The 21949-nt window shown below is 39.9% G+C and overlaps 2 protein-coding genes across 9 annotated transcripts in view; one reads left to right on the plus strand and one right to left on the minus strand.

Annotated features, from left to right (window-relative positions):
- The window catches only part of LOC126407416 (inverted formin-2-like), a 7101-nt gene extending 274 nt beyond the window's left edge, over nucleotides 1-6827 (plus strand). Inside the window, exons 2-5 of the mRNA XM_050072286.1 lie at nucleotides 2210-2269; nucleotides 4637-5915; nucleotides 6209-6429; nucleotides 6536-6827. Coding sequence (XP_049928243.1) covers nucleotides 5441-5915; nucleotides 6209-6429; nucleotides 6536-6769 — 930 coding nt within the window. The 5' untranslated portion in view covers nucleotides 2210-2269; nucleotides 4637-5440 and the 3' untranslated portion in view covers nucleotides 6770-6827. The remainder of the gene's footprint in view (nucleotides 1-2209; nucleotides 2270-4636; nucleotides 5916-6208; nucleotides 6430-6535) is intronic.
- akap13 (A-kinase anchoring protein 13) overlaps nucleotides 1-21949 on the minus strand; it is a 190987-nt gene that overhangs the window by 36023 nt on the left and 133015 nt on the right. For all 8 annotated transcript variants that reach the window (XM_050072194.1, XM_050072195.1, XM_050072197.1 and 5 more), the window contains 5 exons: nucleotides 19751-19833; nucleotides 19476-19667; nucleotides 12520-12672; nucleotides 12133-12203; nucleotides 8780-8824 (listed from right to left, as the gene is read on the minus strand). In XM_050072194.1, coding sequence (XP_049928151.1) covers nucleotides 8780-8824; nucleotides 12133-12203; nucleotides 12520-12672; nucleotides 19476-19667; nucleotides 19751-19833 — 544 coding nt within the window. The remainder of the gene's footprint in view (nucleotides 1-8779; nucleotides 8825-12132; nucleotides 12204-12519; nucleotides 12673-19475; nucleotides 19668-19750; nucleotides 19834-21949) is intronic.

Below are 21949 nucleotides of genomic sequence, written 5' to 3' on the forward strand. Positions count from 1 at the left end.
GGGATTTCATGCTTTAATACTTTCTGCAGATAGCAACAGCATGTTATTTAGGTCACAACACAGTTATTTTATTCACCTCAACCCCAGAGTGCGATATATATATCCATCGCACTATATATATATACTAATGTGTGTGTATATATATATATATATATTTATATGTATATATATAATGTGTGTATATATATATATAGATAGATAGATAGATATAGATATACACACACATATACACATATATATAGGCTATACTGTATATACTGTATAAACACAATATACACAATACAAAACATAGTATAGCATATTAATACATTTATTAATATATTTTAATAAAGAAAAAGCTTGATTGTTGATTGAGTTTATTTCTCACACACACTCACTCTCTGTTATACCTACAGCCATCAGGCTTAATAATTCTTTGTTAAATAGATGATCTTACAGACTTCTTTGAAATTTCCTTTGGGGATTAATAAAGTTCTTCTTATTCTTATTACACTGACTACTGTGATCCCTCAAAAGTAGTAAAAAAAACATTTTCAATATTTACATAAACACTGAAATTAATTTTGGTATTGGTATTATAACTATAAAAATAGGACTGTGGTCAAGATAATTTGAAAAAAGATACAGAAGGATGAGCAGCAGGGGATATTTGCAGCACAGCTGGTGGAAAAGTGAATATGTGCACAAAGGTGTGCTATACATAATATGCTATACTATGTTTTGTATTGTGTATATTGTGTTTATACAGTATATAAATACTGTGTGTATATATATATATATATATATATACATCGCACTCTGGGGTTGAGGTGAATAAAATAACTGTGTTATGACCTAAATAACATGCTGTTGCTATCTGCAGAAAGTATTAAAGCATGAAATCCCGCATTTTTAATGTACGAAAGCATCCTGTATCATAACTACATGTGTGCCGTTTGTAACAAACCAAACCTCGTGAAAATCAGTTGAAAATTCAGTGAGTTATTCTATTTTACTTGTGCATACAGCTCCTTCCTCAGTAGAAGTGAATGCACTGTGGAGGCGAAGCGAGACCCATCCAAGATGGCGGCCGGCGAGGACGTCGGCTCTGATAGGCAGCGGCAGTCAATGCGGCGTCTATGTATATATGTCTATGAGTCGGGGCTGCGGCACTGTCAGACGGCAGCCCCTCTCACCCAGCGTGTACGCCCCAACCCGGATATTTATATCGGCAAAATCGGACAGATGACAGCTCGCAAAACCAGCGCGGTTCGGCAGTGTTTTAATCTAGACAATGTAAATAATGTTGAATGTAGACTGTAACATAATAAGCTGATATATGATCACCCGACGGGAGAAACATGTGCCCACATTAAGCACAAACACGGATATAAACCTGTAAGCGGAGCTGCTGCTGCTGCTAGCACTGCTAACATTAGCCAGACTGTGTAGCAGACTTGCAGCTAACGTCAGCACCGGGTCGTTTACCTGCAGATGCTGTGATCCTCTTCAGTCTGAAACGGTGAAGCATTTAGTGAGTTGCTGTAATGTTTTGTAAGTTAATGTGTACGGTTTGAATTGCATATTTAGCACGCATAGCGCACATTTCAGCGGCATTTAAAGTACGATTTGGCGATTGTTGACTGTGATTAATGGCTTCAGATGGCTTTAAACACGCACAGTATTTTTTCCGGACAGTGTTTAACATTTTAAATTATTATTATTATTATTTATTTATTTATTTATCACATATTTATTTCCAGAACATAAAATTTTTTTTTTAGTTTTTCAGATTGTGTCAAAATAGTCAAACAGATCCATTTTTTTTGTTTTTCTGTTTTTCTGAATAATATTTTTGCCCTTAATACATAGATTATAGTGGTTGCCATATGGTTTAATTTCTTAAAATCCATCGTGGAGTTTTAAAAAGTCCTATTTCATGATTTGCTCTCTTTTCAGTGTTTCCTCTCTTTGTCAGATTCTGTGAACCTGACACAAAATTAGTCAATAAATAGAAATGATGCACTTAATCATGGGTAATGTTGCATATTGTACATTGTGAAATACTGATTCCCACTCCTACTATGAATAGTTATTTTTGTCTGTGTCACTCTGTGACCTAATATTGAAGATATACTTCATACATGGGCACCTTCTGCGTGGAGACTTGAAACATCATCCAGCAGAAATAATAGAACTCTCCCCTTCCCTCCTCTCTTCTCTTCTCTAGTGCTAATCACACTACTACTTCCTGCTCCACCACTTCTCCTCTGACCACCCAAACTGTCACGTAAGTTAACTGGTTTTAATTCTGTTACACTTTGTTTAACCAAGTAAATTCCTTAAAGCTTTGTTAAAATATTGTCCCTCTTATTTTCCTTACAATTTAACAGCTTGGCTGGAAGAATATAAATGGGGATGGATTCGGGGGTACTCTCTTATGCCACCATTAGATGGAGAGCGCGTAGAGATGTTGAGAGACGACTCAAGGAAATCAGGACCATGCACACTGAAAGATTTGCTTCCCAGTGTTGCAGTCAGGAAAGACAGACTGAATGTAGAGATAGAGTAGCTGAGGCAGTCATAGAAAATAGTGGGAGTGACAGAGAGGAGGCTGGAGGGTTGTTGGAGGAGGACATAGTAGAGATGGACACATCACATTTTGACCAGCAGTCCTTTTCAATGGATGCGCCTGAGGAGGAGAGTGACTCGGACCAGGATACTGATGAGACAGTGGATCATTCATGTAATCTAGGGGCCAGTCTTCATAACTGGGCATTAACATTTGGAGTTTCCCTAGTGGCTCTCACGGCTCTTCTTGGTTTGTTAAGATTGTACCATCCTGATCTTCCGAAGGATGCAAGAACCCTCCTTAAGACAAAGATTACTCACAACATACAGGAAAGATGTGGAGGACTATATTATTACATTGGCATCCTGTCATCTTTCAAACAGAAACTGTACCAGGCATGTGAGTCAATCACTAATGGCTGTACCTTAAAACTACAGATCAACATTGATGGGTTGCCTTTGTTCAAAAGTAGTGGGATTCAGGTGTGGCCCATTTTAGGACTCCTCGTAAGTGTTCCAATTAAGGAACCAGCTGTGATTGCATTGTTCTGTGGACCACATAAACCAAAGCCAGCAGATATATTTTTGAGAGACTTTGTTGTTGAGTTGAAAGAGTTACAGAATGGCATTGATTTCGAAGGCAAAAGGATTTTCTTTAAATTGGATTCTGTAATCTGTGATGCCCCTGCCCGGGCTTTTATAAAAAATATTAAGCCTCACAATGGCTATTTTGGATGCGACAAATGTGTGCAGAAAGGACAGTATGTGGGAAGAATGACATTTCCTTTAATCACTTGTCCACTGAGGACAGATGAATCATTTGCAGAAAAACACGATGAAGAACATCACCTAGATGGCCCTAACACTTTCCATGACTTAAGTATAGGGATGGTATCTCAGTTCCCAGGTGATTATATGCATTCTGTGTGTTTGGGTGTTGTAAGGAAACTTCTGAATATTTGGCTTAGGGGGCCTCTCAAATTCCGCTTACCCGCCAGCATTGTCAACCAGATGTCTGATTGTTTGACAGGTTTACGCAATCATATTCCAGTGGAATTTGCCAGGAAACCCAGAACACTGAGGGAACTTGATAGGTGGAAAGCAACAGAATTTAGGATGTTTTTATTGTACATTGGGCCTGTCATTCTGCCTTCCTACCTGGACACAAACATTTACAATAATTTCATGCTGCTGTTTTCTGGCATTGCCATTTTAGTCAGCCCAACACTGTCTTCATTGTACTGGCAGTATTCTGAGACATTGTTGCAGATGTTTGTGACCCATTTTGGCCAAATATATGGCAAGGACTCACTTGTGTACAACGTTCACTCATTAGTTCATCTTGCTCAGGATGTAAGGCTGCATGGTTGTCTGGATAACATTGCAGCCTTTCCCTATGAGAACCACCTTCAAATGCTCAAAAAACTTGTCCGAAAGCCTGAACGTCCACTTGCACAAATTATACATCGGTTGTCTGAGAAAACTACTTGTCAGACTGATCAAATGTCATACTCTTTAAAAAGGCCTCACTTTGTTGGACCTGTTCCTGATGAACTTGCCTTTAGAGGGGTTCGAGGGCAGTACAGCCAAATGATTACTGACCAATGGACTATCAAAGTTTCAACAGGGGATAATGTGTTCGTCATTGCAGATGAAATTTGTATGATTGTTAATATTGTTGAGTGTCATGATGGAATCTATGTTGTATATAGAAACTTTTCAGATAAGTCCACCTTTTTTACATATCCCTTTAACTCTGACTTCCTAAATATTTATAGCGTCTCACAAGTGTCAGAACAGTGCATGTATGCCAAAGTTTGTACAGTTAAGCAAAAATGTGTCCTAGTCCCCCACAGAAGAGGTTTTGTAACCATACCAATTCTGCATAGCCTAAAGAAGTAGATGAACTGGTTTGCTATAGTGGGGTAAGTTGTGGTTAGTTGAGTAGTCTTAAAACATCATTCTACGCTGAACATCGATGTACTAAGTACAAGTAAGTTTATTTCTTTTTGTCGATACTAAAAAATCTTGGTGGAAAAAATAGCAATACAAATTACTCTTTTCTTTTATTTCTCTTTTTTTCTAGGATGTTTCATGTTGTTCAGTACTTTGATGCAGCAAAGTCTGTGGCGGTAGTACCTCAGTCATGGTACAGTGCTGGTTTCACCCTCTGGCCAAATTACACAAGTGATGAGCGGATAAATAAAGCTGTGCGGTGTGCAGAGGCACCTGGACAGAACTGGACAAGGCATCCTGTCAGAGTTTGAAGACATATGGTAAAAAAAAAAAAAATTTAAACATCTGGTTATTGTTAGAACTTAATATCTTCCAGAATTTAGCTGTAATTGTGTTTGTCTCTCAAATTAAGATTATGACCTGTAATTTACTAATGTCAATTTTGTTTTAGATGACTACATGTCAGCTTGGCGTGGTATGAAAAAGTCTTTGACCTGTGACACATCTGAGTTGGATTCACATGATGAGGATTCACCGGTTGGCCGTGTTAAGAGAACACCTAAACCAATGTAAGAGGGATTCGATGTATTTGTTATGTTTAAATGCATGCGATTTGAACATGATGTAAAATGTCTTTTTGTGTTTGTGTTTATCCAGCCACTATTATGGTGATACAGAAGAGGAGAGTGACACTGAGTGTGTTTCTAAAAAAAAAGGCCATATCCCAAAAAGGCTCAACTCCAATAACACACCCTCAGCAGTCATCAGCATCCCCATTGTCATCACGAAGGTAAATATAACCACTGTCTGATTTATCATATTAGATTAGGGTGTTTTCTAATCCTGCAAACCAATCTTTTGTGTGCATTTAAAAAAAAAAGATTTCTAAACTGCTGAGCTGTTAATTTTTGTTTTTTTCTCTGCACTGCATGATATGACACTAATTATTATATTAGTGTGGGAAAATGTACACAACGCCATTTATTTTTTTCCTTTCAGCAATGCACCCTCTACAAGGCCATCTTCCTTTGCTGCACCTCCACTTCCACCACAGCCACCTCCAGGGCTATTTTCCATTGCTGCTCCTCCACCACCACCTCCAAGGCTATCTTCCACTGCTGCACCTCCACCATCACCATCTCCTCCAGGGCCATCCGCTCATGCTGCACCTCCTGGGCTCCCTCCTCCTGAGCCAACACTCACAGAGCTGACCTCCTTCGTGACTTCTTATACATCATCCTTCCATCCACCACCTCCTGGGCTGTCCTCGTTTGCACCACAACCTCCACTGCCATCTTTTGAACATTTCCATTCATCTCAGTCCACAAATCCTTTGGAAACCGCCTCGGAAGTGTTCATGCCCACTTTAAGAGCTGGCCAGTCTGGGAGGGAGCCAATTCCCTGCACACGTAAGTGTTAACTAATCCCTCACCTGATGCAATATTGAACTGATCATTTAAACTCATACAATTCTGAATCCTATGAACAAAAATGTCATAGATGAATTGAACACTGAAAAAATAACTTCGAATTTAAAAAAAAAACATTCAAAAACTGATTCTAAAAGAAACAGCCTAACCCGAAATTAAGTCAGTGAGATTTTTGTATATAATTTAAAACGACTTGTTTTCCATAGAATTGTTTTGTTTTGCTCTTAGTATCCTCATCATGACCTCTCTAAATTTTGATGTTCTTTTTGTAGCTGCCGAGCTCCACATGCTCACTCTTTTGGAGAACCTAAAACACCAGCTTAACCAACAAAGTTCTGTGATGAATCTCCTCATGTCACGACTGAACGCTGCACGTGAACCAGCATCAGAGATGCCAGACGACATCTCCTTTCCTTTGAGTTCACTGGCTGAGGTGGACTGTTTTGAGGACTGGCTCAATGACCCAGCGAATGCTATGAAGAAGAAACAAATGGTATATATCTTGCAAACACCACGTTAGTTTATATTATGTACTCTCTCAGTGATTTCTTTCTTACTGTTTTTGTCTTCGTTGCTAATTCAGTGCCTTATTTTTACAGGTCGCTGTGCTGGCCTCTCTTGGGGGACGTGACATAAAGCATGTCACCTGGAATATCCTGGCACACATTTTTTCATCTAGTGTCGCCAAACAGATAAATTGGAAGGGAGTTAATAATAAAAAGAAGTTCAGCGAGATGGCAACCAAGGCTCTCCTCACACGTAAGTGTGAATTATATACATATTGCTCCTCAAAATGTCAAATGTCCTCAGCAAATCTAGCCCTGTGTCTTTAGTGGACTTGAGACCAGAAAAAATTAATTCTGTTATTGTCTAAGTAAGGTATAATGTATAGTGAGCCAGTGATTACTAAAAAAATAACTCCCAACAGGGAAATGGAACCCCGATGCATATGCATTGTCTGTTTTCCATAATTTTACCCAGAGTGTCATTGACAAAGGTGTGATTGGTGTGAATGGTAATGACTCAGGCTATATCATATGAGAATACTGAGCAGCTTGAGTTGTCTGCCTGAACCAGCTTGCGGGGGTTGCCTGGTTTCTAATACAGAGCTTTTAACTTCTCCTAAAGTCACAAGATATTTGTTCTCTTATACAAGTGTAGTTTACTATTTCATACAAAACTGCATTGTGGGATAAAGTGACAGAAATCAAAATGTTGAGTTGGTCGTTTCTGGACCATTACCTTTTGTTTGCTCTGTGTGTTTTTCTTATTTTAATGTACTGNAGTTTGGGTTTTAAATGTACATTTAAGTCTGACAGAGAGAGCTGTTTGGTGTTTTCATGTACATGTAATTATGAAAAAGACCCTGTTGAGTTTTACAAGTACATGTAATTCTGACAAAGAGAGGTTTGATGTTTTTATGTACATGTAAGTCTGACAAAGAGAGCTATTTGGTTGGGGTAAATGTAAACCTATAAATAAACATTTTTTGAAGACAAATGTGCATTTCTTTGTGCTGTATGTGTACACATTTGGCCCAGATGTAAAATATGAATAACGGATCTGTGCCAGATCCGAACCAAATGTCATAGAGCTTTATTAAATATGCTGGGCCACAACTGGCCCAAGTCCGTTCCAGATCAGTAATCCGTATCTGCGCTGGTATCGGGCCGTTGTGAATAAAGACCCCGGTGCAGACCCGTTCGGCGGATCTGCACTGAATGTTATCCACAGTCTGGCGCAGATCTGCCACAGTGTCATTTTGCTGTCTGGGATACAACTCGATAGGCTGCGGGCCAACCACTGTTAGCAACAAAGCTACTTTATGTTCTCCAGGCTTGGTTGACAAGCCAGTTACTGTAAGGCAGAGAAGAAAACGCTGCATGAATGGACACCAGTTTTCGTCAGATTACCAGGAGGCTTTTATCCTTCCATCGTAGCAGTATGCAGTCGTGCATGCATTTTTCATAGGATATCATATGAGCTGTTTAATGAGAATACGTTTAATGATTATGTGTTACTGAAAAGCTGAAGCAGTAAAACTGTGTTTCTGATTGTAGCACGCCATTAACCCTGCAGTGAGTGTTAGCAACAGGGCGGTAGGTAGGCTTGTGCCGATTTCCGGTTTAACCGGTTCGGTCCGGTTTAAGAGCTCCACCCGGTTTAATTCATGTCAACCGGATAAACTGAAAGGAAAGAAAAAAAAAAAAAAAAAAAAGCTTTTCACATCAGCGGTGTGTCAAGGGACTATATTCTTGCACTGTAACATGCATTATGACAACTTAATAAGGTTTATGTTTGTTTATAAATGAAGTGGAGGAGCTTACAAGTGTTTCGTTTAGTTTGTCTCAGAAGCTGCAGAGGGACTCCAGCTCTGCTCAGCTGTCTGCTGCTGCTGCTGTTGCGAGAGATCAAATTTCATTGGGGGCGGGGAAAAGTGTGAGGGAGTCAGCAGTCATTCAGTTTGTTGCCCTAACCAAAGATACTGGATTACTACTGTACTATACAGTATATACTATACTGTACTATTACTACTATTATTACTGGTTTATCCACCGTCTTTGCCCTAACGTCTTGGTGTCCTTCTGTTTCTTCTTCTTCTTCTTCTTCTTGTGTAACCTTGTGTGTATTGGCGGTTAATACAGCGTTACCGCCACTTAGTGGATTGGAAGTGCATTACACCTATAATGGGCTTTTATTGGGAAAAATAGCTCAAATGCGACCCCCAGTGGTAACATTAGGTACATAATTCGATATATCGGTTTGGTTAGATATTTGCCTTTAAATCAAACCGGTTGGAAAATTTTCAAACCGGCACAAGCCTAGCAGACACATACACTTACCTCATTGTTTCTCTTCAGCAACATCTGTAGGCTGGCAGTGACTCCCTTAGGCATGCATGAACACACACACACACACACACACACACACACACACACACACACACACGTTAACATTTAAAGCACAAACAGTGATATAATGTTTGCAGCAGTGTGTATGGACTATGAAGATATTGGAAAGGAAGATGAAGATAGTGGACAAAGTGGTGCTTTGGGCTAAATGCTAATATATCAGCAAGCGTAGGATGATAATGTTAACATGCTGATGTTTAGCAGGAGAAATGTTTCAATAGTCACCACCTTAGTTTAGCATATTAGCACGCCAGCATCAGCTTATTAAAGTCAGGGGATCACCAAAGCCATTTAGGGTTAATGCCCTGGGAAACATGAATGTCTAACAAAACCTTTGTTATGTAGAGGCAGATACTTCACACAATAACTGAACATTTGATCTGATCATGGCACCAAATTGACTGACTTAGATAACTTGTCGCCCAATGTATTATGGTTGTAATAAGACACTTAGATGCAACAATGATACTTGGCTGTGGAATCCAAACACTGCTGCCAGTTAAAGACAGTAGCACCACTGGTAATATCACTGATGACCTTAGTGTTAGTTAATGAAATACCACTGTCAGCAAAGGCGGATTATGACACAAAAAGCAGGAACAACATGCTGTTGTTTTTTCCCACAGAGATTAAGTCCTGTACTGTAAATAAACTGAGGGTAAAAAAAAAACTCATTTGAAATGTATCATGATGGTTTCTTTTTTGGGACAACTTCAAAGTGAATGTTGTAGGCTATTCCTTCAGTTTTTCCTTTTGTTAGGACTTTTGGGGCTCTGTTACTGACATTAGCCCTTTGGCAAGGAATGCAAATTTATCAACAGTGACTTCACACAGAGGCTCTGGCTTAGTGGGCCCACTGAGCCTATGGGCCCCTGGGCCTGGGCCTCATAGGCCTGTTTGGTAATACACCCATGAATGTCAGAGTTACTGTATTTACAGTTCAGTTGCTTGCAGCACTTGGGACACTAATGCTGAGCTGTGTGTGTGAACTCCCTGATACTTTGTATGACATAAGCAATCGTCTCATAGCCCATTTGTTATTCAACTTGCTACTTCAGGCTACGGCTGACAGTAACGTTAAACATGACGTATCATTTGTGAAAATCTTGATATTGGTTTGAGGACAGTGACATGGCAGGATAGCTAGCTAGTCTTGTTGTTACACATACTGTCAAATTATATTTTACTGTTTGACAACCATACACAATGTTACTGACTTTGAATCTTGCTAGCATAACCTTAGCTTTCTGACTCACGGTTGTATGAGCTGACCAGACTAGATATATCTCCAATTGAGTATTAAGGCTGTAGCCTGTGGCTTTCATGCTCCACCCTCAGTTCATTTTCCTCTGCTCTGCTCTGCCTTCTCCTGTCAGAGAAAAGCAGTGTTGCCATAGCAATAACGCTCTTACCTCAGGCTTAGCCAGGGTAAAGCTTTGACTGTGCCCAAAAAAATCAGGCTTGCTAACCTACTGTTCAAGCCCGACCATAAAAATGGCCAGAAAAGTGTTTTTGCAGAGCATTATGATGTCACAGTGAAGTTGACCTTTGACCCTTTGAATACAAAATATCATCAGTTAATCATTATATTCTAATTGACATAAGTTTTGTCATAATTATTGTATGAATTCTTGAATTATGGCCAAAATCATGTTTTGTTAGGTCACAATGACCTTGACCTTTGACCACCAAATTCTAATCAGTTCATCCTTGACTCAAAGTGAACGTATGGCCCAAATTTTGAAAAATTCCCTCAATGTGCTCTTGATGTACGATGTTCACAAGAAGTGGACGTCTGTGGCAAATTTGAAAAAACGTGTTCCTGACATATCACATGTATGAGAATGGGATATACGGACGGACGGACAACCCAAAAAAACATAATGTCTCCAGCCCCGGCTTAAACAAAGGTGGATTTTCAAAAAAAAAAAAAAGGCCCCTGATGGTAGCAGAGCCCCTGGACAATGCTGGGTTTTAAAAATAAAAGTGATCAGATAGTAACAGGATTTTACTGGGGGGCTTGAACAAAGGTGGATTTTCAAAATAAAAACCCCCAGATGGTAACAGGAGTTTACGGTGGGACCCTGAACAAGGCAGAATTTCAAAATAAAAGTCCCTAAATGGGCAAACATCAAATATAAAGCTTTTTCAAATTTATAGATTTTGGTTTGATCTGGTATCCTTAAATTTTCAGTCTACTCCATTTTGTAGATAAAAGTATTAAGAGAAGTAGAATTTCAGACTTCATTTAAGCTTTAGATAGGACACAAAGTACTTCTCCAGTGCATTTTGCAACCAACTACTATTCCTGCATTGTTTCAGCTGCGGAAACCATTCAAACGGCTAAATGTAAAATATTTGTAACTTTTCCTACATTTTAAGCTTTTTAAGTACAAAGAATTTCATTGTTCAACCTTTAAATTAGTTAATTTCGCCTTCTATCCGTGGCAGTATTACAGTTCAGCTTCTTGCTTTTCTGGGAACATCTCTCAACTCTTAGATTCTTTGTTTAAATCAGATCAGCTCAACTTTGCCTGTTTAACATTTCTATTTCCAGGTTTTAGTAGTGCAGTGCATTTGGGATTTAACATTTTTCTGGCAATTCATTTCATATTTCTGCTTTTTCAGCAGTGCTTTGCAATTTACTTTAAATTACAGCATTCACATGCATTTTCTGCAGGAAATACATTTTGTGGTTTGTATTATTAATCTAAAACTGCAAAGTAAGTAGTAACTACAGGTATTAAAGAAATTAAGTGCCTAAGTATAGAGTAGCAGAAGAAAGAAATGCTCAAGTAAGGTTACCTCAAAACTCTGCTAAAATACAATATTTGAATAAAGGTACTTAGTTACTGTCCACCTCAGCTCACTTACGAGTTATTTAGGTCATCACTTTGACACAGTCTATAACAATATAAATCTAAGCTGTGTCTTCTAGATAATAATATTGATGCAAACAGTAATAAAACTATGAGTTCCTTGTTTAACAAATTATTTCTTTCAACAGTTAACATACTGACTGCGTAAATCTGTAGGAATTTCTTCATTAAAAAAACAAATAAAAAGAAAAGCAACAGGGGTGAATAAGATTAGGTAAATAGGACACTGTGAGTGTGTTCAGAGTTTCACGGTTCAGCAGATATTTCACTGATGTGAACTGCAGGGATTAACCACTGGCTTTGTTTATCAGGTACACTCTGTGACATTCATTTTTCAGAAGAGATGCAGGGATAAAGTGCATCCATAAATAATGCAGTATGGAAAAATGAAGACAACACACACACCTTCTTCAACACGCTGTCTGACTCAGTCCTGCGGAGGTCTAGCAAATCATCCCCCTCTTCCTTCTCTCCATCTGAGGACAGAAAAGAAAAGAAGAGTGAAAGCACTGGATGGGGCTCAGAAGTGAATCAGGTTTTTGTCACAGCAGGTGATCATCAGCCAACATGTGGGATAAACCTGCTCCTGTTGGCAAGATAAAATTATTCCTCAAAGGAAACTGAAACAATCAGCAATGAATCAAAACTGCCTATGGTAAACCTGCTGTTGCTCTGTCAGGCAGAGCAACAACAACAAAAAAAAGACTGAAATTTACATAGCTGCTGACCAAAAGACACCTGAGCTTTACTTTTTTACACATGTATCCCTGTGCATGAGTGAATGGCTCTTACTCTTGCTGCTCATCTGATGACTGTCAAAGCCTCCAAATGTCTCAGCTCTCCTGGGCAGAGAGACTGGTCCTACACTGCCCCCTGTCAGGCCAGCTGGAACACTGCAGTCTGCTCCACCAACAGCACAGTTGACTAAAGCATGCAGGGTCTCCACTGAACAGAGAGGGAAAATATTAGACACAATTAGTGATGGGCAAAGCAGTTATTTAGATGTTACTGAATCACTAGAATCAGTTCATTAAAAAGATTTGTTCAAAAGATTTGTTCACTGAATTGTTCAGTGCTTGGAGGGAGGAGCCCTGACTGTGTACTGCGTAGTCCGACTCACTGAACTGATACACGGTTGAGCTGCCGCTGCGTCTGCCCTGTACTGGTGAGTCTCATTACTGGCCAGCCTAACATTTTAAGTTTGTTTATCCAGAAACTAAGTCTGTTAAAACAATGGGAACTGCCCGTTGGTCCGACCTCCCATTGGTTCGACCTCCCATAAGTCCAACTAGGCCGTAGGTCGGACCTTAGAGGCTCCCATTGGTCCGACCTCCCATTGGTTCAACCTCCCATCTGTCCGACTAGGTCGGACCAATAGGAAGTCGAACCAATAGGGGGTCCCGTTAGTTCGATCCGTCTTCGCCTACACACCCCCTCCAGGCTTCTTCTGTTTTCTACTGCGCTGATTTTCTGTACCAAGGACAGCGCTACACACTCTCGAGTAGAGCCCTGCATGGGCCGAGCGCGACTCCGACAATGATTATTATTATTAATTAATTACTTTCTGCCAAGTGCTTTCATTGATGCGCGCAGCTGCTCTCTCTCTCTCTCTATCGCTCTCTCTTTCGCTCTGATAAACAGACACACAAGAACACACACATGCTGGAGAGAGTGAGATATGCCCAACCTGATCTCACAGAAATACGTGAAATGACCACGACCTCTTAACACCGCATTCCGTGGTGGCAGCACGTAATGGGTTGAAATTACGTGCCGGTACCACAGAAACAATGCCAATGTAAAGTCAATTAGGATCCATTGTCGTGGTGTACACACGAATTCCCTGATTCAACAACGTCCTGTATACAAACAAAAACACTAAAGTGTTCTTGATATTAAAATGGCAAATATATTCCTCTGTTATAATTACCCACCAATAATAATAATAATAATAATAATAATAACATGATAGTTCGGCTGTAGCCTACTAGATATTTGATATAGGCCTATTCAAATATTCAGTCCCAAAAACGCTGTTTCTAGCGTATTAGCTAAAATATCTGAAATTAACCATCATCCTTACTTTTTCTTAACATAGTTCATCTATTTGCAGTGTAATAACTAGTTCGGCTTTACTACATATTAGATAAACTGGGTAGATATATGTTTGTACAACCCTATTTAGAACCCTACTTTGCAAATCAGAAGAACTACAACTATGTTGCTGGTATGTATCAAGCTGCATGGCGCGGTCCTAGGGAATTGTAGTTTTTGAAAAATATAAGTGTTTTCCTAGATTTGGAAGTTGTAAATACTGAATTGAGAGTACACTGTGGACTTTAAGGGGATGGTAAACACACTTGTGTAATCAGATTTTAAATATCTAATTTCTAAATGGGTGAAAATTAATTTTATCCATATTTTACCCATATCTGACAGCACCCCCAGTTGTTGACTACACTCACATGATAGTTGAGGTCAAGAGCTCTCTATAACAATTGGTCCCATGTCTGTACCCCTTTTAGTTGCTGAGTTATAAGCCCTCAAACATGCACTGAGGTCAAGGTTCAAAGGTGAATAGCTGAAAGCAGGAGCCATGCAGAATCTTCATACTGACATATGTTACTCTCCAGGTTGAGACCTTTCCAATGATGTATTTGGTGTAGCTCTAAGACAAAGTTTTGATTTTTTTCATTTTTTGGACACGAGCCATGCCAGGTGTAGTTTCAGAGAGCACTTTGAAGGCCCCGTGTATAAAATGAATTTTGTTTGTTTCTTTGCTTGTTTTTTTTTTTTCTTTTTTACTGTAGATAGTTACTAAAATGAGTCATCCTCAGACAATACAATACTACTAAAAAGTAAAACCAATAATAACAATAATGAAATAAGCAAAAATAATATTAAAATTAGATTAAAATGTTGTGTTGGTGGGGCGCTGGTGGCTTAGTGGTAGAGCAGGTGCCCCATGTATAAGGCTGTTGCCGCAGCGGCCCGGCTTCGACTCCAGCCTGTGGCCCTTTGCTGCATGTCACACCCCCCCCTCTACCCCCCCTTCACACTTGTCTGTCCTATCCATTAAAGGCTAAAAGCCCAAAAAATATCTTTAAAAAAAAAAAAAATGTGTTGGCGGCCGCTGGTTCTGTGGCGCTGGCTTGGGGTCCGCTCTCCCCTGGTGGAGTGGAGGGTGGCCGGGTTGCCGCGGCAGCCGCCTCCCTCCATGTAATGGTGCATCCTCTGGTTCTTCCATGTTCAGCCTTATTTTTTTCTTCTTATTTATTTATTTATTAGTGGCGTTTGGATTCGGTTACGGCAGACGGACGGCAATCTGAAATGGAATGAAGCCCACACACGGCAGACAGTAGCCACAAAACAGGAGTGGAACGTGCCCTATCCACCCACAGCACAATGCTCTTAAATCCCTACGCTATCAAAAGCTGGCAAAATACATTTATTTTATTTTATGGCCTTGACATTAACCTGTCATATTGTTGAGTTATCAAGGACAATTCCGTGTTTTTGTGTGTATACAGGAATGTTAAAGATATCATTGAGGAAAACGAGGTTGATGTGACGTTGTTGAATCAGGGAATCCGTGTGTCCACCACGAAAAAGAATCCTAATTGACTTTACATTGGCATCGTTTCCGTGGTGGCAGCACGTAATTTCAACCCATTACGTGCTGCCACCACGGAATGCGGTGTTAAGAGGTCGTGGTCACTTTACGTATTTCTGTTGCAACAGGTTGGATACATAGACATAATAGACGCCGCACTGACTGCCGCTGCCTATCAGAGCCGACGTCCTCGCCGGCCGCCATCTTGGATGGGTCTCGCTTCGCCTCCACAGTGCATTCACTTCTATTGGGGAAGGAGCACAAGTATGTATGCACAAGTAAAATAGAATAACTCACTGAATTTTCAACTGATTTTCACGAGGTTTGGTTTGTTACAAACAGCACACATGTAGTTATGATGCAGGATGCTTTCGTACATTAAACATACGGGATTTCATGCTTTAATACTTTATGCAGATAGCAACAGCATGTTATTTAGGTCACAACACATATATACATACACAGTATTTATATACTGTATAAGCATACTGTATAAACACAATATACACAATACAAAACATAGTATAGCATATTATGTATAGCACACATTTGTGCACATATTCACTTTTCCACCAGCTGTGCTGCAAATATCCCCTGCTGCTCATCCTTCTGTATCTTTTTTCAAATTATCTTGACCACAGTCCTATTTTCATAGTTATAATACTAATACCAAAATTAATTTCAGTGTTTATGTAAATATTGAAAATGTTTTTGTTTTTTTTTACTAATTTTGAGGGATCACAGTAGTCAGTGTAATAAGAATAAGAAGAACTTCATTAATCCCCAAAGGAAATTTCAAAGAAGTCTGTAAGATCATCTATTAAACAAAGAATTATTAAGTCTGATGGCTGTGGGTATAAAAGAGAGTGAGTGTGTGTGAGAAATAAACTCAATCAAGCTTTTTCTTTATTAAAATATATTAATAAATTTATTAATATGCTATACTGTGTTTTGTATTGTGTATATTGTGTGTATATTGTGTTTATACAGTATATACAGTATAGCCTATATATATATATATATATATAGCCTATATATATGTATAGGCCTATGTGTGTATATCTATATCTATCTATCTATCTATGTATATATATATAGATATAGATATATATATCCATTGCACTCTGGGGTTGAGGTGAATAAAATAACTGTGTTGTGACCTAAATAACATGCTGTTGTTATCTGCAGAAAGTATTAAAGCATGAAATCCCGCATTTTTAATGTACGAAAGCATCCTGTATCATAACTACATGTGTGCCGTTTGTAACAAACCAAACCTCGTGAAAATCAGTTGAAAATTCAGTGAGTTATTCTATTTTACTTGTGCATACAGATCCTTCCTCAATAGAAGTGAAAGCACTGTGGAGGCGAAGCGAGACCCATCCAAGATGGCGGCCGGCGAGGACGCGCTCAGGCACTCGATGCGGCGTCTATGTATATATGTCTATGGTTGGATATGCCTACGCTGCGCAGGATGCTGCTTAGTTACAATGTAACTTGGGGTCAGTGAGCCCAGACCGAGTCCGACATAAATGATTATTATTATCAATTAATTAGGCTACTTTTTTCTGTGAACACCACCCACATCATTAAAAAAGCCAGTAGCGTCTCTTCTTCCTCAGAACGCTGATGAGGAACAGACTCCCTCCACCTCTGCTGAAGAACTTTTATCAATGCATAATAGAGTGTCTTGACTTATGGATGCACGGTATGGTACGGCAACTGCACCACAGCAGAGAGGAAACAGCTGCAGCGGGTCATCAAGACGGCTGAGTGGACTGTCGGCTCCCCACTCCCACGCCAGCACGAGATCTACTCGAGCCGTCTCCTCCGACGGGCCACGAACATCAGGAACGAGCCCACACACCCAGGACACTCTCTGTTCACCAGCATCCCATCCGGCAGGCTCAGAGTCATACGAGCTCGCACCAACACTCAAAAACAGCTTCTATCCCACGGCTGTGAAAAGACTGCTGCAAGCACCATAATCTGCAATAATGTAGCCAATGCAATAACTGCTCTTCTTCTTGCACACTTGCACATTTTTTTTAAATTATGTATAGTATTTTTATTTGCATTTAGTTTGTCATAGGGCCTATTTGATCCTATTTTATACAGATTTATTTATTACCGTAAAACTCGGAATATAAGTCGCACTGGCATATAAGTCGCAGTCTATTTTTTAAGGTCTCAAACAGGGAAAACAAGGTTTTATATTACTATTTGTTAATAAAAACGTTATACAAGTTATTCCTACACTGTTTCCCTTTATTTTTAATTTGAAACACATTCAAAACACAATAACCTCTTAAGCAGCTTTGGTTACTTTTCAGATTGCAATTTTCCAAACAACCTCTTCAGGAAATAAAATTACGGTATAACAACATCTGAGCCATAAAAATGAGTTTAAATTAACGTTAAACTTCTTTTTTAAAAAGACAGCACTACAGTACCTTATTACAGTGTGGGCTGTAACTATACATGCTTACTCAAATCCCAAAAACGAATGAGTTTAAATTACTACGTAGCATAGGGTGACCATATTTTGATTTCCAAAAAACGAGGACACTTGGCCCGCCACAACATAGCCTACTTAAATGATACTCGCAGTTTACTCAAAGATGCCTTATAATTGTAATATATTTAAAATTTATAGGTATGGATAGAAAATTCAGTTATATTACAAAATAATATCTCTCAAAGACAGAAATTCAGATAGGCCCCTATAGATAGGACACACACATACTAGAGTGTGGCGATCTGAGCCCGATGGTACCCGATGGTACCCGATGGGCCGGGCCGGGTTTGGTCAAAAATGTAGCTATAAGATGTATTCGGGCTCGGGTCGGATTCGGTCAGCTTTCAGTGAAAATGTAGTGTAAAAATAAATAAAATCCTATTGTCTGTCCTGTTTATTGCTTGGGCACTGTTATTTACGTGACAACACCTGAACATAACACACACAGACACACATTGGCTGTTTGTTTCTACCTCTCTCTCGTCTTTTATGCTCGACATTGTAGCTGCTACAAGACAAGAGATTGCTGCCAAACGAAGTTTCGTTGTATCTGCTGTGCAATGACAATAAAGTTTCTTATCTTATTTTGTCTTATTATCTTTCTGTCATGCGCTTTCATTGAGGTGCGCAGCCGCTCTCTCTCTCTCTCTCTCTCTCTCTCGCTCTGAGAGAGCGAAAAAGTGAGAATTTCTGAGAGAAAGCGCTCTCAGAAACACACAGAAACACACATCACACATGCTGCATAGAGTGAGACATGCCTGAATGAAAATACCGCTGCTGCTTAGTTACAATGTAACTTAGAGTCAATGAGCCCGAGCCCGAGCCCGATGTATTCATAAAAAAACAGCCCGGCCCAGCCCGATTTGACGGTCCGGGCCCGCGGGCCCCTGCGGGCTTCTTCTGTTTTCTACTGCGCTGATTTTCTGTTCAGCACCAAGGACAGCGCTACACACTCTCGAGAGAGCCCAATAGGAGCCATCCAGTTAAATCAGGATTAAAAACTTTCTGGAAAGGTTATAATCGCCCCGAGCTCAGCTTTGAACAACCAACAGGTAAGCTACTGAACACAATTTAACCCATGAAGTTCCGTTGCGTGGTTTTAGAGATATTCTGCAAAATATGAAAGCTGCCGCTCTGAGTTCTGAGGGTTAACTGACTTTTTATTATTTTAAAAACCAATCTTGCTGTCGGGAATTAGGCTATGCCTCACTACAGTATAAACTCTCAATAGATCAGATTGCTGGTTGCATAATATGTAACAGCCTGTAGATACGGTGCATGCCTTTCACTCCCATGGCCGAATGGAGGTGAACGGTCAGAATGGACAGTCGGACTTATGGGACCTCCCATCAGTTCGACCTCCCATTACTACGAACAGGTCGGACTGGTCGAACTAATGGGAGGTCGGACCAATGACATGGACCCAAAACAATGGGGAGGTGTGTGATTGTGTTCATGTGGCTCAACTGAACTGAGAAATGAACGAATCAGTCCCGGAAGTGATTCAGTTCAGTACGTTCACTCAACAGATTTGTTCTTTTGATCGATTCGCGAACGACACAACACTAGACACAATATTAACATTTCATCATGACATAACCTCTGAACCCTGCTCACCCTCCCTGAGGGCATCCTTTATAATTGGCTCCCCCTTTGTGATATCATCAGGTGTGGCCATGAATAACATCTGCTCCCTGACGGGTGGATTTGGATCATCAGGGGGGGGGTTCCAGTCACTCAGATCTCTAAAGATGTGGACCTTCTCCTCCAATAAAGAGATGATCTGCTCATCTTTCCTCCGTAGAAGCTCTGGAATAAAACACAAATTAATGCAAGGACACTGAACGATTAGAACAGAATAGTGGATAATAATACTCTATGTGGGCATGCACCTCGGATCTCCTTTGCTTTGTTCTCCTGCTGCTTCCTGTCTTCTTCTGTCTCACTGGGAACTCCCTCATCCTCATCTTTCTCCCTGTCAACATGCAAATACAGCCTTAGTGTGAAGTTCAAATATTATCCAACAAGTTTGATTCTCCATCCAAACAAACTGAGGACCTCCTTGTAAAACACACCTGTTGGCCTGTGACATTTAAAGTACTTCTGAATTGCTTCAGTGCCACATATCAGAGCTGAGTATCTGCTAGGAGAATCTGACACTTTAAAGGGCCAGCTTTTGAGAACGCAGCAGCAGATTGTGTCTGAGGTTGCTAAACAACTGTAGGAACAATAGCCTTCTGAACTCTCCCACTCTCTCCACTCTGAAGTTTCTGATTAACATCCTGAAAAAATCCAGCGTTTGACAACACAGCCAGATTAACTGCCAGACCTGGGGTCATTAACTATGTTTTTAAATTCAACGGATCTTCTCCCATTTGTCACATCCATGGGAACTACCCAAGCCCCATCTGACTCGCACCCGGGTGATGATCAGATAAGAAATCCAGATGGGAGTCATAAACTCAGTATGCATACCTGAGCAGAGACCAAGTTTCTTTTGTAACCAACTTGAAATGTCTCTTGAAAGGAAAACTATACATTTTATCCATGTTCTAACATTGTAACTGTGCATAATCCTTGTTTGTTGGTTGAATGATTTTTTTCCCCACTCTTGTAGGTCATAGTATGAGAAAGTTATGTTGTTGTTGATGCAATTGCAGACTAGTTTGTAGTGTTTGTGCATGAAATATTTATACTTGTGTTCCGCTGATATATGTGGTATAATAATCATATTAAATTTAATTTGATGTTAAGAGCCGATTTTGACCATAATGGGAAGAGTATCTATCGCGCGTAACATGTTAAAGTAAATAATCTCACAAAATAAAGTTTCATTAAAGTTAATTAAGTTTCCTCCGAAATAAAGTAATGTCTAAACTAAGAGACCCGCCTTGCCTCAAACACGCCCACTCAGGCTGGTCAGATAAAACTATTGAGCTCGGCGCATCTCTGCACTTTTTCTTTTTACTTATACTTACTTTCTTTCCTTCTTGTTACTTTCTTTACTCTTTACATTGTTCCTTTACTTTATTTTACTTTTACTCTTTTCTTTCTTTCGTTCTGTCTGTGCCTTCAGTAACATTATACCTGAAGCGACGATACCAGCCGCAATAACTTTGATAATAAAATTGAACGGCTGACGAGATTGTTTCAACTTTATTATAAGTGTGTAGCCACAGCTAAATAAATGAGCTACTGTTCGACCTGCAACTCCATCAAAGATTCATCGGATCCAGCAGCTGCCAGCCAATTGCCGCAGTGGTTCTTTTGCCAAACCAAGGGACTTTCTGCAGCCTAAGAGAACCGACATTTGAGGGCCACCTGAAGGACGTCACAGTCAGGCTCAACCGCTCCTCCACCACTGTGTTCCAGCTGATTTCATTCTGCTGGGAAGTCCAGGAAAGTCCGCAAAGTGACAGTCCGGGGGTCCTCGGAGAAATGTCTGCCTGATTCAACGCTGCTAATAAAGTAGGCAAAGAATTTCCCTCATCTGATGCAGCCGCTGTGTTGTGATAAGAGTTGATGTCGAATAGGAGACTTAGTTATTCTGATCTTAATTTAGGTTTCGTTAGGTAAATGTGTCCCCAATTTATCTATAGTCACATACTCTCTCTCACTATCGCCAAACTAAATAACTGACTAAAGTGTTGCCTCTTGTCTTAATCCCTTTATACATACTGTTGATTTTGTGTTATTTCATATTATACAACAGTTAGTCCCGGCCCTGCAATCTGATTGGTCGAGAGACAGTAAAACCGTGATGATATTGGAGTACAACATCACGGTTATTTACTGTGTATGTATCACTCCGCCTCACAGCTGATTGCAATCAACAATCAAATCAAAACTGACGGTTAGTGTGAGTTAGGTCAGTAGTTGCATTGTAGGCTAATTAATTCATCCACTGTCAAACAGCCAAAAATATAGATTTATTTCCTAAAATAAGTTTTGAATTGAACTATGAATGGTCATCAGAGGAAGATGAGGGAGAGGAGAAGCTGAATCCATCTCAGCACACATCCAGGTTTGTCAGTGTTTCATCAGCGGAGCTCAATGACTTGGAGAAAAGCAACATACTGTCAGATCAGAAG

The sequence above is a fragment of the Epinephelus moara genome, chromosome 20 (assembly GCF_006386435.1).
Source record: "Epinephelus moara isolate mb chromosome 20, YSFRI_EMoa_1.0, whole genome shotgun sequence".
Taxonomy (NCBI): Eukaryota; Metazoa; Chordata; class Actinopteri; order Perciformes; family Serranidae; genus Epinephelus; species Epinephelus moara.